Source organism: Polypterus senegalus, chromosome 6, assembly GCF_016835505.1.
Source record: "Polypterus senegalus isolate Bchr_013 chromosome 6, ASM1683550v1, whole genome shotgun sequence".
Lineage (NCBI taxonomy): Eukaryota > Metazoa > Chordata > Cladistia > Polypteriformes > Polypteridae > Polypterus > Polypterus senegalus.
This window is the reverse complement of record NC_053159.1, coordinates 162571947-162588613: the sequence shown is the minus strand read 5'-3', so window position 1 is coordinate 162588613 and position 16667 is coordinate 162571947. Positions and strand designations below refer to the sequence as shown.

Below are 16667 nucleotides of genomic sequence, written 5' to 3'. Positions count from 1 at the left end.
ACATCTCAGAGCGTGGGCAGGACAGAAACTAGTGGGCCTGGCAGAAAAGTCTCAAGAGGTTAAAAATTTATTTATTAAAAGGCAAGTATTGATTGTACTGCCAAAGATAAGCTTTAGTTAAGGAAAATGGCTTTTTGGTAGCCTCATACGGAGTATGTCTTTTATTAAGTTAATTTGATGGTATCTACTGAATGGAACTGGATGTGATTTACATTAAGATAACTATTTATGATAGCATACAAACAATAAAAAAGGAAAACTTTCAGTTTGGTCAGGCTTGTCTGGCGCTAACTACAAAAGTCTCAATAACTCTTATATTCTAAAACAGAAAATGACCATGAATTTAACATTTTCAAAATGTGCTGCACAGATGTTACATAATGCAGTGTGAATCCTGGAGCACATGCTTTTTATAGACATCTAAAAACAGGTTTTAGTATTGAGATTACTAAATGTATTTATAGCCAAATATTTTTTTGAATCGTAGATTAATGGTCTCAGTCTATTCAGGTGCAATTTGCTTTTAATTATTTTTTAAAGAATACAAAAGGACTTAAATAAAATACACTCACCCTTATTATGTATAAAAACTACTGTAGTCTAACTCAGCTCAGAAGTGATAAATATCACGGAGCACAGACTATAACAGCATACCTGGGACAAGATGTCACTTGTGAGACACGTTATTAAACACATGTCATGGAAATGTCCACTACCTCAACCTTAATGGTTTTATATGGACTGCCATTTGATGGGACATAACTGGTAACTTGCTAAACTGGAAGACTTCCATTTCTCCTGCCATATGGCACTACACTGAGAAAAGGACATATACTGTTATTTATACCACCCTATAAACATCAGGGACATTTTCTGAAATCAGGCAAACATTTATCAGTGCTAAAATGGATGTAGTGCTGATTCTGCCACAACTGATGAACAATTGCCTCAAATGAATTCAGTGCCACTTCTGCACTCCACTCTCTTGTATTCAAATAAATGTTAGAGAGAGTTTTATTGTAGTAATGGAGGACAATGTATGCATTGCAAGGATATTAATAGCACACTGTTGTAATATTGAGGTGTTCACACTCTATTTAATACTAGCATTGACAACGGGGACCCACTGTATAAATATATGAGATGTTTTAATGGTCAAAGGGCTTGGAATCCACTTGTGTACAGGGTCTACTGCTGCCATTGCAAAGGGGGCTGAATGAATGGAAACAAGTGTGAGGTAGGCTCTCTCAGGTTTAAAAAGTCACTTATGGTGTGTGCTTTCCTACATTTTTAACATTAAGAAGTTATCACAGACGCACGAAAAACAGTAATGATAACTGCCATTGCATATTTGTTGTATTTCATATAAAATAGCAAATGCTGGGGAGCCCACAGGATGCGACTTGGAGGATAGTTAGATTTTCACCAACACATTTAGCATGAATTAAATGTACTAGTCCAGTTGCAAGTCGTGGACAGGACTCTAGTCCATCAAAAAGACCAACCTCACACACCTAAACACAAACACACCATTAACGTAACCTAAACAAAAAAAAAATAAAAAAACACTTGCAAAGCTATTCAGTTGTGACAAATGTTCGGAAATGAAAGGCAAACTTTATTACAACGAGTAACCAATTTGGATGTCAGGTAAATGCGGCACACTAATGGTAATTTTTAAGTCCCAAACCAGGATACTTTTATAGTATGTAAAGCCCATCCTCATTTTCTTAATGCCCGTTTAATCTCATCATCATCATACGATTTCACACGATGCTGGAAGTGGTAACAAATAAATGGCACATCTACGTTTGTCTTCTTCTTGGTCATCCTCGTAATGCTGTTCAAATTTAACAAAAAGTTCTTTTTCAAGCTTTCCCTGCCAGAATTTGGACCACGCTATTATACATACATTAGGTCAAACTGGGAGCTGGGGTATGAGGGAGTCCCCCTTGGAGTTTTGTGAATAGTGTTCTAAATATACTGTGAGGATGTTTGTTTAGACAGAGCAGTGTTTCATTAGATGTTAAAACCGGGACCTTTTGATATTCTTCAGTTATTTATCAGGATGCACAGCCCGAAATCAGGTCTGTCCTTGTCACCAGAACGTCTGGACGCCTTAGTAAATTACAGAGACAGTGAAATGGTAATCATTATACTCTGCAAATAATGGAGCTGTGAGCTTGGTTTAGTTTACGGTAAATAGTACTACCTACATGCTCATTTGCTCTGTGCACAAAGGCTTACACACCACAGGGTATTTCATTCATATCTAGATAACTCTTTGTGCTTCTTGCTTGCATTTTATACTTTTATGGTTAGTGAGATCATTTAGCTTACCTGTTATGACTTAAAGCATCGGCAGGGAATAGCAACTTCCTACCTACACACACAGTCTGTTGGTTTTTCATGAACTTGTATTGGGGATCTGTTTGCCATCAGTACCGCCTCTCAGAGGTGAAAAAGAGGAAAATCTACAAAGTATACAAATTTGTGTAACTGCGCTAAGGTAAAACTGTAAGATTAAACTAATTCACAGCTGAAGTCACATGGAATGTTTCTCTATTTTAAGGCAGATGAGTTTGTAAATTTGTCAATGGTTTTCAATGGGAGAGTTTGGAATTTTAAAATTGTGTATAGCGTGATCTGTTCAAGATGTCTCCGTGAAAGTTGAATAGTCTCAATGTCAATGAAAACTCTTCCTTGAAGAGTAAGACTGCCATATTTAAAAAAAAATTGGTCCATGGAGGGAAACAAGTTGTTTCATGTGACAGACAGCTTGGACATGGCTACCACAATAGGTGCTTCACGCATTATCTGTGAATGGACCTGAAAAGCCTGATGTATTTTCCCCAAAACTAATACATGAACAAAACTGGAATTTTCTAAATCTATTTATTTACTTATTTATTTAACTTAAACTATACTAGTCAAATTGTGGCCCAAGAGAACTGCAGTCAGATCTCATCCTTGGTCAGAAGAGTCGCTATGCAGTTTGCATATTCCTGCCTGCTTTTCTCTTTTCCTATGAATATTGGGAATTTCCTGCCACACTGTAAAAACACGCTCAATCTTAAATGGTCCCTGTATGTCTAAGTATGATTGGGTTGGCTTCTGCTTTGTAACTGGCTGAACAAGGTGAGACTGTGGCTCATAGGACTTCAAAATGGAAGGAGTAGGTTCTGAAAATGGAAGGAAGGGTGGACGACTAAAGGTTAAAGGTATTCTGTGAAATTAGCTGTCAGTATTACAAGAATTTCCCTGTGATCAGCAATTTCCTCCCTTTTGGCAACACCATCACAAGCAATACTTCATGTTTTCATGGTTGTCCTTGGCCACTTTATGCTACACAGCCAGCTGTCATCCAAGGACCAGTTGGCCTCGTCTTTCTTTTGCACAAAGCTCTGAAATCTGAATATCTCCCGACTACTAAACTAGCTCATCTGTTTTGACTATGTACCACAGGCAGAAAGAGCGTGAACAAATATGAAAAGGCTGGACAGCAAAAGAAATGTAATTATCGTCTCAAGTGTGTTAAAAAATATACATATACTTTTATTATGATGCATCAAAATTCTTCAATTAATGCAAACATTCCACTAAATCTTTCACCGTCTTAGAAAATCAGCTATTGGTAATTATACTACTTTTTTTTTTTTCGTTTTTAAGGTCGCAGAATTTAAGAGGAGTGAGTATGTGCACAGTTAGAGTGTGAAAGAGGTCATGAAAATATTATTCGTTGTAAAAGTGTCCATGAGGCAAACTACAATAATAAATGAGACTCTGCAGCAGTTTCACGCAGAGCCAGGGGGCTCCAGCATGGCTCACCTTCACAAGGTCATCAGGTAAAAACATATCTCAGTTTTGACTTTTTGCTTCTTCATTTTGATAGCGCTTGTTATTATAGCCCACAAACAACAAACACTGTGCAATCCTTCCACCTCCACCTAATGAAGTCCTCACGGCCAGCTGGAAAGAGCCGACACGAGGCTGGCCAGATTATAAGGGAATATGACTGGAAAGACTCAGATTGGCACAATGCACAAAATAGCGTTCTCTTCTTGGCACATCAGTCATAAAAGTTAACATTTAAATGACCCTGCCTTATTTTGGAGGTAACTCTTTTTTACAATTCTGATTTAACATGTTACTACAAAGACCAGATTTTTATATACACTTATTCCTAAAAAGGAACTTCTTTTCAAAGTATTATTTACGAACCACATCTGAAGTTCTCAGTAAGGTAAGAACCATACATAGTTTGAACTTTAGTGCACACGGACCTGGTGTGAGGCCTACCCTGGCAGCACTGGGCACAAGGCAGGAAGCAGCCCAGTCAGGCTAACCTTCATGTCTTTGTGGATGTGGCAGACACAGGGAGAACGCGCAGCCTGCGCAAGGATAGCTGAGGAAGGTGGACCTGTGAGGCAGCATGCTGTTAAATTCTTGTTTATTTACATGATTTTTGTATTAGCGTATATTATATTGCATGTACTGTACACATTATGAGCAGTATGAACATAACAAAGGAGTACAGCCGGTATCCCTCTGGTACTGCGCTGCTGCACAATAATAGGAAGGATTTTATTTTTCCTTTTGCATACAAGAGAAATTGTTTTACCCGTGCCATATGTGCTGATTTGCATTATTTATTTAAGAACAAAACAGCTTTGTATCCTGAAACCACTTAAAAGCGAACAATATCATGCAATTTGTCATACAAAACACTTTGTGCTCAAGGTGAACTCATTTGACAATCAAAGGTATTCATGCTTTTAGTGTTTTGTTGTTCATACAAATTATCCAGAATGCAAGGTGCTGAATGCCAGCTATGTGCAGCCACCAAGGTCACGAACAGACTCAAGTCGCAAGTGAAGCCAATCTGTTCATCCACATTATTAAAATTTAAAAGAACTATTTAACTGTAGACACTGTAGTAGCAGCCTTCCTTGATTTCCAAACAGGTGCTCAAGTATAATCACATTTTCTTTTCTAGTCTCCCCTTCTGTTATGTAAGACATTTTTTACACCATTTCCTGAAAAATTATAATATAAGGCTTTCTCGCTATATCTTATTTCAACAAATAAGTGTAACTCTGGGTTAGAACTTCAGCCTCAACTGCAACTCTTACTACGAGGGCCACTCAAATGAAGTTTAAGAAACTTGATAAAGAATAGTTAAGTTCTACTTATTTACGTCTCTTCTCTCAAGTGATCATCACGTTGCTGCACCCACAACAAAACACACCGCTCTTCTGAAAAATTCATCTTCTTATACAAGCGGTCTTATTTATAGAATTAATGACCACTAATATGATTGGGGCAGCAGCCCAAAGGTCACGTTGGTGGTCATAAGCTTCAACTCGAAGGAAAAGCAAGCAAGCTTAAGCAGATTATCATCTTGCCAAAATACTATTTACTCTATGAAAACTGAAATTCCAAAAAAAAAAAAAAATAATAATTCTAGTCTTACATAATTTTTAATCATCTTAACTAGACCAGCGGGATGACGCTATGGCTTCACTATAATGGGTTCATCTAATATAAGCCGGCACACTCCATGCTGCCAATAAATCAGCCACCTCTGCACTTCCATTTCACAGTTAAGCAGGCCGCATGTTGACAGGGCTACAGAGAATGTTGCAGAACAGGCACACGCCACACTCGCGGCGCTCGCGGCACGGACCTCATTTCATCTCCAAGTCAACGTCTGACTTGACTCACATCTCTAATGGACATTTAAATCTTTTTTGCCTGCTAATTTCTAGTCGAAGCTATTTAAACATGACATTCCGCTGTTTATCATTTGCTCTTGCTCTACAGGGGCCGCTCACTTCACACTCTGACATGCCAGCCTTCTGTTTCTATAGGATGTGGCCATGTCACCTAGCAGTCTAATTCTGCAAGGAAAGAAGATCTTTTTATTTATTTATTTATTTTTTTAAAGGCTGGCTTGTTCTTTCCAGACTTTTACAATTAATATGACAGTCTGTCCCTGCCTTTTTAACCAACATTACAACATTTCCTTTGAGCGCACCCACTGGCAGAGCAGACGAGAGCCGCTTAAATTAGAAACAGTCCTGAACAAAGATCGATTGGGGGATGACAATATGCAGGGCAGATGTGCCCATGTTTGTTTATAATTATTTTTAAATGGCACAGGCAATTAAAATACTGTACATACAAATACATTTTTGATAATTTAGCTATAATCTTACTTATAAGTACTGGATTAGTAATTTAAAAATAACTATCATAATAAACAGAACTCTTAGCCTAATACAACCCTATCTTAGCCAACATTTACCACTAATAACCCAAGAACCAATAATCTCAGTCAAAGAGCGCTCGCTATATATCCTGTTTTACTGGATATTCAAAAGACAACTTTTTGTTTAGTCTTCTGTAAAACAGAATTATAGTAATGGCGGCGTGCCATGTTTCACTTTCATAGCTTCACAATAAAAATATTTCATACTGCGAAAAAATTCCTCTGCTGCAGTTTGTAATTTCTGCTTGTACTCAGGATGGTGTGGGTCCGGCTCCTTGTTCCCTCTAACAGTTTTGGGAGTCTCTTGAGCCCACCACTGCCGATAACATAACCAGATGAGCTGGCAGGTGGGGACAAAACACACTAAGCAACGGGATGGTGCAAAGTGCAAAAGTGCTTTTATTAAACACAAATCAAAAACAGCGTCCAAAGTGCAGTTCTCAACGTTAATAAATAAATAATCCATAAAAACAGCGAAAATCCAAGTGCTAAAAATGAGAATAAAAAACACCAGTCACTGCGTCAAACGAACCGAGCCCAACTCCCTCCAAGTCGTCCAGCTCACCCACGGCTCGTTCAGCTGCCATGGTCCTCTCCATCCCGACCCTCGTCTTCGCTGCCTCCATCCACGTCTGCCAGACCACTTGGGGTCGGTTGTCCTCTTGTCATCCTTCTCGCTCGTGTATTCTTCCCTTGGATACCTGAAGAGGACACCATCTTGATCGCACCCACTACTCAGCACAATCAGTTGAGTACAATCCTTCCCTAGAGTGCCGATCCTTCGCTCTGTCACGTGACCCCTGTTCATGCTGCCTTCTCTCCAGATGGCTCTTTCTCTCTCTCTCTACCCCAACGCCGCACTCTCGCTTTGTCTGCATTTCTCTTTTTTCGATCTTCTCTTTTTTTCCCCGTTTCCGTGCCAGCCCATCCTTGTACGGCTCCATGGTCACAGCGTTTCAATCACACACTGCAGGAAGCCGATGAAGCAATTGAGAAACAGGGCACCCTCATGTGCAGGTACGACTCGCCCCAATTACCTCACCAACTCCCCGCAACTGCACGAATGCGCCCACGGAGACTGACACGGCCAATGGATCATTTAAAAAATGAATAAATAACAGCCATTGTTTTGGAGGAGCAGGCCCGCTATACCACAAAACACACAATGTTATGAAGTTCACTTTAGGTAATCAAGGACTTCAGAAGATGAGAATTACATTTTACATGTGCAGTCTACCCCAGGAACGCCAACCTGGTAAGGTGTAAAGCTCAGGTTGGTCTGTATGTGAACAAAGCCAGAAAACTGCTGGGCAAATCAAGCAAAGCATCAAAGTATCCTCTGTGAGCAAGTTGTTTCACTGAATCAAATCTGGAACCTTCTATGCTTCCAAGACAAGAAGAAAAGGTGTAGAGATCAGTTACCAGCAGAAGCAGCCATGGCCACAGCCACATGGAAACTGAACTTTGTCACTTCGTCAGAGATGTCAAAATGCAGTAGCATTCATCTTTATGTACTTGAGGGCCCTGCATTTCCCTTTCGTGATTTAAATTTATGTTCCTTACACCTTGAGGTAATCGATTACTTTACACAATACAAATAAACAAGAGGAGAAACAAACACATGCAGCACCCAACAATTGCTGGATGCCCATGAATTTCCATTTAAAAAGAAACAATTCAGTGGCTGCACTCAAAGTAACTCTAAACTCGACATCCCTACCTGCTTTTCTGAGATGAAACTTTCATGTGTGAGCCATTTCAGCTTGTGACTTGAAAAGGTCACCCTGTTATGGGTGAGCAAATTTCTGGAATGGTTAACACGTAGGAGTTTCCCCATCTTGAATGTGCGATTGAGGCCTTGGAGCAAAGCAGGATATTGGCCAACTGCAACATTTCACACATTCGCCCGTGCAAGTCAAGGTGTATTGAATATCGCCTTACTCTTAACCAAAATTGTGCATCATTAAATACAAACCTTTTATCAAATTATATCTCCTGTGTAGATTCTGCAAATTCTAAGGTGGAAATAACTGAAGTTCTCTCAGTGTCTTTATTAAACAGACGAGAGGCCAACAACAACTTTAAAGGAGCTGCAGTAAGCAGCCATTCCCTGTCCATTACAACTACTTACACACTCGCCATAAGCCTGCACTCCACCATAAGGTGGCAAGACAAGTCACTGCTCAAAAGAAGCGGAAGGCCAAGCCTTATGCAAGACGACACATTCAGTGGGAGGTACAACTCTCTCAGCTTAAATGAACAGATATGTTGGATTTCCTTTAAAGCCGCACCACACAAAGAAAACATTACCTACTGTCCAGTATGAAGGCAGCAATAGCCTGGGTTTGCTCCAGACAGGAGAATACGAAATAGCTGTGAAACATCCAGATATTTAAGTACAAAAGCTAGCGGGCTCCTTCTAAATGCTAAAAGAAGAATTTCACCTTTTAACACAACAACGGTGCAAGTGTACATCCAGCCATTTGACTTGTAAACACCTGCCTCTGGCTAAACTGCAGTTCACCAGCCCTCATCTTCTCCTAACCCCATCTTATTTTTAAGGGATTTAGTTTTTTTTTTTTTTTTTGTTCTTGCAGTTCCAGAACCAACTGCCAGATGTCAACTCACTTACTCTGAAAACTCATATCAATAACTTGCATAGGTTTACAGTGAGGACTCCTTACCGCTGTCCTAGTTAAGAAATTATTATTATTTTTCCTAATTATGCTGTGGAAGGTTCTCGTAACTCTAACTGCATCACAATAATAACTGCCTTCATTTTTGCACACGTACAACTTTTTGCCACTGCTAACAGTGATAGCACATGTGCTTGTCTCTACTAGAGATGAGTAGAAAGAGATTTAGCAAGGATGTTACGGCCAGTGCAGAAATTAACACATAAAATATCCATTTAGTTTTGTAGATAATATTTGGATTTGGGCAGAGATTTAATTTCTAGCTTGGTCGCTATGATGTTGATGCTTATGTTAGCGTGGGGTGATCTTGTGACTATTCCTAATGACAAACCAGTAAGCCTTCAAGGTTTAATTTCTGCTCTGGGGCCCATGATCTACAGTATACGGAAATTACTGCACAAAGAACAGTGAAATTCTTACTTCTATGTGCTAATCAACAATTTATTTCTTGTACTGCCCGAAAAATCACACAAGGAATGCCTCAATGTACTTTCACATGTCCTGGTTTTTTGATGGGCCCTCAGCCTCGACTCCCTAAAAAGTCAAGAAAAAAAAAACTAACCTCCAAAAAAACTTTGTTGGAAAAAGAAAACTGAAGAAATGTTGGGAAGAGCAATTCAGACAGAGAGAGACCCCCTTCCAGGTAGGTTGGGTGTGCACTGGGTGTCAAAAAAAATGGGGTAAACCAAACGCACAGAACAGAACACAAGTAATCCTCTTCACAGAATTAGATAGCCTGAGAAATAAAACAGTACAAACTACAAGACAACATGCAGGAATAGATTATACTACTCACTAAATACAGACGTATCACATATGTGAATGCAGATTTGTTCAAATACATCAAATACAATAAAGCAGAAGCTAATTAACATAAATGACAAACAGCAATATCTGACCGTCAGCTAATTACAGACCACGGCCAGACTGCAGAAAGGGAGGCAGACAAGCCAGACAGAATCAGAGTCCCGGAGACCTCGGCCAACAAGGCGCCCCCCGTGACCGTTCTACAGCCGAGGCTGTGCTGGGCCAGTCGATCTGAACAAAGGACCCTTCTACCACCATGATTCCAGTGCTCCTTGATCTGAACAGGCAGCACACGATGCCACTCTGTGGCTCCAAGATCAAACAGTAGATTAAAGACATGAAAATAAAGAGCAAACTAAACACATTAAAAGTCAATTATGTCATTTTGAATACAAAAAGACAAAAATTCCATTTCTTGCTGACCAGCAATGTTTTTACATTTTGATTTTATATTAATCTAGATTATTCTAATGATTCATCTCGGTCATGTCGCTACTCTGAGAATTTGGGTAGCACTGCTCTTTCCAAAGTGTCTGACTGGAGCTCCCACTCAAAAGCGAGTTTGAGAAATGTGCGTAATACGACTCGGGCGAGTGGAAACGGAATCTTAGCTCTTCACATAGTTGTAATGGAAAAAGCTTCCATAATGGAGAGATGGAGGCCACGTCCCACATTTAGCAGAACAGACTCCATGATGTAAATGTGTGGTTCGTATTTACTGTACCTGTCCTAGTCAAGCAGCAGTCAGTCACCGACTAACTCAGCCAAAATATTTTTTGGTATTTATAACTCAAATGATTAGAGTGAGAATTTCTGCTGTAATATACTCCAGTTTTCAGTAGTAATTATGCCCAGAGGGGACTGGGCGGTCTCATGGTCTGGAATCCCTACAGATTTTATTTTTTCTCCAGCCGTCTGGAGTTTTTTTTTTTGTTTTTTCTGTCCCCCCTGGCCATTGGACCTTACTCTTATTCGATGTTAATTAATGTTGATTTATTTTGTTTTCTTATTGTGTCTTATTTTTCTATTCTTTATTATGTAAAGCACTTTGAGCTACTGTTTGTATGAAAATGTGCTGTATAAATAAATGTTGTTGTAGTGTAAGCTGCAAATGCTCAAATGAAGATAACTCACTAAATATCTGTTAAATATTATAGTTTTCATATTTCAAAGCATAAAGTGTTCATTAAATGTATGCTAAACATAAAATGTAATACTTATTTTGATTTATTGGAAGAGAATATTAATTACAAATTCAGTTTTAATAATCCCATTTTACATGTATTTGTTAATTATTGTACTCATAGGTGTAGTTATTTACTCATTCAGGCTACATGAACCCAATCAGTTTTCATTTTGTGTACTTTTTCAGAAGTACTTCCCAGTTACGCCATCACTCTAAATACAGTATTTTTCACCAGACTATGTGTAGGATTGCATTCACAGCCCTTTAATCGTTAACTTTTACAGCAGGTATTTGTTCGGTCATTGACTGCATCTTTATATATAATACGCTACCAAGGCTGTCCGTTTGTCTGTCCAGGATTTTAAATCACCTGTGGCTCTCAAACTGTTTGACGTATTGGCCTGACATTTGGTACACATATACTACGTGACGTTTACTATCTGCTTCCAGGGTGATGATTGACCTCAAAGGTTATTGCTGTTTTTATTTTTATTTTATTTTATTGTAGAATCAACTCTTGGCAGTGGGCAGCCGTGCAGCGCATGCTTATTGGCGCCGTTCTCATCCCTACCACCTTCACCGTCATTTCCCCTACCCTTCATATCTTAAATCATTCTTGAGGCACATTGAAGACTTAAGTGCCAGCTTAAATGAAAAATCAAAGGGAACGTACTAAGTGACTGCAACACAAACACCGACTTAATCAGTTTAACACGAAAAGATGCTGACGAAAGAAGAGAAGAAGCGGGCCGCGAGGGTGGAGAAAAGAAGAGCGGCTCAGGAAGCAGCAAGCGCATCAACCTCTGAGCAAACGAATGCTAAACAGAGACCGAGAAAGAAAGAGGATGAAAACTAGGAAAGCTCAAGTCAAGTGTATTCACTGCACGTTATCATGTAGTGCGCGGTTACTGGTTAAATAATATTACTTCACTGCAATGGCATTTGTGTGTTCTATCATACATTAAAAACTAGCTGCATTTGCTATTAAACTTTAGCAAACTGTTAGGATTAATTACTGTAAACATGGAAAAAATAAGCAATATTTATTGTGCGACAGCGCACACCTAGACTCACCAAAGGCAGTATTATAAACTATTGCTGCCCGATGTCCCCATGATGGGTTGTTCTGGAGCAGCTTTACTCAACAGCTAATTCCACTGTGGCGTGCTGAGAGACACTAATGAGGCTCTTGTTGCCTACAGCCTTTTATAGTGTTTAATGTCTCCGCTTATCATGCATGTCTCCACGCTACTCAGTTAAAACATTTAATGGCAAAAGAAAAGCATTTTCTTAGGGTCAATAATACATTAAATGTGTACCAAATATATTGTATGTTAAGTTCTGGGTCTTATTTTTGTATATACAGTACCTTTGCTTTGTAATATGTCTATATCTCTCTATCTCGCTATATATAAGAGAGAGTGAGAAAACTGCATTTCTGTCTCTGTGTTAGAACATGACGCGAAAGCCACTACACCAGGACAGTCTAACTTAAAATATAAGCTAATAAAATCTTAAGATTTACTACATGTAAATATTGTCACACACGTGCACATGGGAGGCAGCTAAAGGGCTTGGGTAAGGACAGTTCTGAGACATACCAGGACGTGGCAGAGGGCACTGACTCTTTTTCTTCCTTGCCTGCAGGCCATTCCCGGGAGATTCCGCCTGGCTCTTCTGATGTCACTTCCAGGACCGAGCCTATCGAAGGAGACCTTGCCGACTCCGGCCCCTGTGATGTCACGTCCGGGCTCGGACCAATGGCTGAAGACCTCAATGAGCCCGCCCCCTATGATCTCACTTCCCCTCCTCCTTTTGCCTATGCCCTCAGTTCTGTATTGGACTCGGTTTTGTGCACAGCAGTGCTATCATTTGAAAAGAACGCTTTGCAGCCAGGAAAACAAATTATACGGGTGGCTGCCCCAAACCTTGCTTTGTCTCATCGTGGCTTTTGTGATAATATCTAATAAAAAGAAACAGACAACCTCACTAAATGTTGCTACTATCAGCTACAATAATATTAAATTAATAGCACAACATATCTGCATATTGGCAGCAACAGGTCAATAGTGTGCCTTTTTTAAATTGCTTAGACGAAATGGCACTTGATTTAGAATCTTACACCTTTGGTTTGGTGCAATGTGGTCAGGTTTATTGCTCCAGTTTAATTTCTCCAGTCTAAATCCGGTAAGTAGTTCTCTCGTGAAAAGTATACAGACATACAAACGGGTCTAAAAAAATGGTAAGAAACTTCACACTTGGACCACGAAATGTTTATAACTGTTTCTTAGTGGGCACCTATGGGCCAAGGGTAACCTACATTCCAAATTTCAAGTCCCACGTCCTCAGGTGGAGTTCAGGAGATTTCGTGATGAGTGAGTCAGTGGTATTTGGCTTTTATATACATAGATCTAGGATTTTTTTTTTTTACATATTTCATTAGTATGTATTTCAAGGAAATTTTTATTTATATTAGTATTTTTCTGGTTACTAAGCAATAATCCTATAGAATTTAATTTTGATAATAAAAATCATCTGTGGTCTATAGTTTAATTATAAAAATACACTTTACTATCGTGCATAAGGCTCCTATGAGTCTATACAGGAGCTTAGTGCAAGAAGTTTTTTTAGAGGGACAAAGGAGAATCGGCTTTGGCCAATCAGGTATCATGAAATTGGTGATCGGCATCAGCCTTAAAAAACCTGAAAAATCAGAGCATCACTAGTATAAAGTGTAGATCTTTGCTTTTAAACTCGCATGTGTGTTTATGAATGGAATGATAATCCTTACAATATAAACCACAAAGCATATGGGCAGGCAAAATAAATCTTTGCCAGTTTGTATTTTGATAACTAAAATAGCAATATAAAACCAAAGTTTGGAGTAAAAAGTAGAAATCTCTCCTGTCACATTAGTGTCCGCCCAGCAGTTCTGATTCTGACAGCCTCTGCTAAGTAAAGCGGACTCCTTCAGATTAACTCACAGTCATTTGTGCATTCAGCTGCTGCGACCGACTCTCAATGCTGAACCAGCTCATGGAAGATCCAAAGAGGTCCAGTTTTATAAACATATTTATATTAATACTATAAAAACAGAATTTTGCAAAACAAACACACTCTTAAATAACAGCTGAATTAAGCGTTTATAGTATAAAACATTCATAACTCTCTGATGAAAAGTTTCATTTTCTTCTTAAAAGTGCCAACTTATATGCAGTGTATGCTCTTAAATTCAATTGGCTTTTGCATCGGAAATTGTGCCATGCTCCTGTTCTCTTTAATTCATTTTTGAAAATATTAAATATTATCAGAATGATTCCAGAAATGAACACATATTTTATGCCTTCATATTAAAAAAATGGCTCTGTAAATGTAGCTGTCCATGAGTAGCCTCTGCCTATAAGGCATATCAGTGGCTTTTTCATTTTATCTGCTCCAGTTTATGATAACCTACCATCAATAACATTACATCATTCATCACAAACCTGAGATAAGCAGAGAGTAAGAGTGAAGTTGACAGATTTATGAATACCACTGTCACGCAGGTGACTTCTAAACATTACATCCAGTTACTAACCTGTGAGACTGTCAGGACGTGGAGGGATCATACTCTCGTATATTTCATATGAATGCTGTCCGTATGGATCAGCATCAGCATGCAGTACTCTTTGTAAAGTTGATCCAAAATGCTGAGGGACTGCTGTCATGCTGGATCGCACTGGGGATGAGGAGCTAGTGTTCTGGTTTTGCGACGGGGATCCAACTCTTGCCTGAGAGTCCAGATGAGTAAGTGGAGAGCCCATACGAACAGAGCTGCTCAGTACCTGGTATGGAGAGGTGGCCCTACTAGCATTTGTAGACTGTCTGGATGTAGCAGAACCTATCCGTCGTACAGCAGCAGGCGAGTTTGATTTCTGATTGGTGAACGGGGAACCTGCCCTTTGTGAAGAAGGCAGTGTTGTGGTTGAATACATACTGCTGAGGGGTTTGGGTTCAGTGACAGCTGGCGAGCCATATCCACTACCTAAAGAAGTCCTCAAGGATCCTCGTGATGGAGAAATGCTGCTGCCATAGGCTGGGGACTGGGTTCGAGAGGGAACAGAGCTGACTCTTCTCATTGCCCGCCCAGCTGGAATGTAAACCGGTGCCTATAATTCAATTAAAAAAACAAAAAGTGTTTAAACCGCAGCACAAGAACATGAAAGTCACTCCACAATTTTACAAGTTTAGGGAGTCATATGTCATTGTTACATAGTAATATTAACCTTATTATTTAAACTATGGGTGGGCAATGTCGGTCCTGGAGAGCCGCTGTGGCTACAGGTTTTCATTCCAACCCAATTACTTAATTAGAAACCACTGCTTGCCAGTCTTGCACCTTATTTAATTTTAAGGCTTCTTAGTTGGCAATGTAAGGTTCTTATATCGTAGATTGTTTCCTTTCCAAAGATATCATTCAGGTGATTTGAAGCTTAAAACAGATCATTTTCAGTCTATTAAGTGTTTTATTAAATCAAATAGTGCATGATGTAATGGGAAACAAGGTGCTAGCTATGTTTTCATTTAAATCTTATTGCTCATAAGGAGCCATTAAAACACGGCTCAGCTATTTAAGACTGAAATAAGCAATTAAGGGTGGCGAACCTAAATGAGCAAGACCACTAAAATGAAGCATCAAAATGTCACTTAAGCAATACGTGTTTCATCAGCAGTAATTGACTACTCATTAAGAAACTGGGTTGGAACAAAAACCTGTAGCCAATGCGGCCCTCCAGGACCGACATTACCCACCCCTGATTAAAACTAAGCAAGGGCCGTGTTTTTTGTTTTGTTTTTTAGATCTTACCATTTTATCAGTGACAATAAGTAGGAGTCAATATACAGTACATTTATTGCGCGCTTATCCAAATAATACCAAATGTACCTGGACTAAGGTTTGTCCTTCCGCCCTGATATTTCTCATTAGAGTGCTGTTGGCTGTGCTTCCTGGAAAAGAATGCTGAAGTCTAAGTTCCGGCTTGACCAGATTTTGACTGCTGTAATAACTGCTTGCTTCTTGGTATCCACTGTCAGAATAAGAATTCATTTGTGTTGAGCAGCGGGAATTTCCAATAGACCCTGCAGAAATGAAAATCAGTTACTGAGCGATTCAACATCTGAGGCCAGTGGACACTAACAACAAGCTCAATTTAAAGTTTATAGTAACAGACCCTCACTTTCATGAAGAGAGGTCTGCTCAGGCGAGTAGAGTGTTACTTGTTCCTGTTCAGTTCGAATGCGATAAATCGAAGTCTGAGGAATGTCAGTCAATCGAGGTTTGGTTACTTCTGCTGACGGGGCATCTAATGAACAGAGCAGAAATCTGGTTATCATACATCCAACTTCTGTAACACAGACATACATTCTTTACAGTACAGTTTGAATTCAGAACATACAACAAAAAATAACGCACGTTTCCTCAAGCCCTTAGTTAGCATGATTCTTTAACAGTCAACTGATCAATAAAGCTGTGGTGGGCTGGCGCCCTGTCCGGGGTTTGTTTCCTGCCTTGCACCCTGTGTTGGCTGAGATTGGCTCCAGCAGACCCCCATGACCCTGTAGTTAGGATATAGCAGGTTGGAAAATGGATGGATGGATGGATCAATAAAGGCTATAAAAAAAGAAATCGTTCAATCTACTGTACATCTATAAACCACTGAGGTAAGCT

At 39.4% G+C, this 16667-nt stretch overlaps 1 protein-coding gene across 2 annotated transcripts in view; it reads right to left on the bottom strand.

Moving 5' to 3' along the window:
- The window catches only part of pkp4 (plakophilin 4), a 312340-nt gene that overhangs the window by 60163 nt on the left and 235510 nt on the right, over window positions 1–16667 (bottom strand). The window contains exons 6-8 of one of the 2 annotated variants that reach the window (XM_039757447.1): window positions 16171–16302; window positions 15885–16078; window positions 14538–15108 (exon numbers count right to left, since the gene is read on the bottom strand). In XM_039757447.1, coding sequence (XP_039613381.1) covers window positions 14538–15108; window positions 15885–16078; window positions 16171–16302 — 897 coding nt within the window. The remainder of the gene's footprint in view (window positions 1–14537; window positions 15109–15884; window positions 16079–16170; window positions 16303–16667) is intronic. The other variant, XM_039757448.1, reaches the window with a different exon arrangement.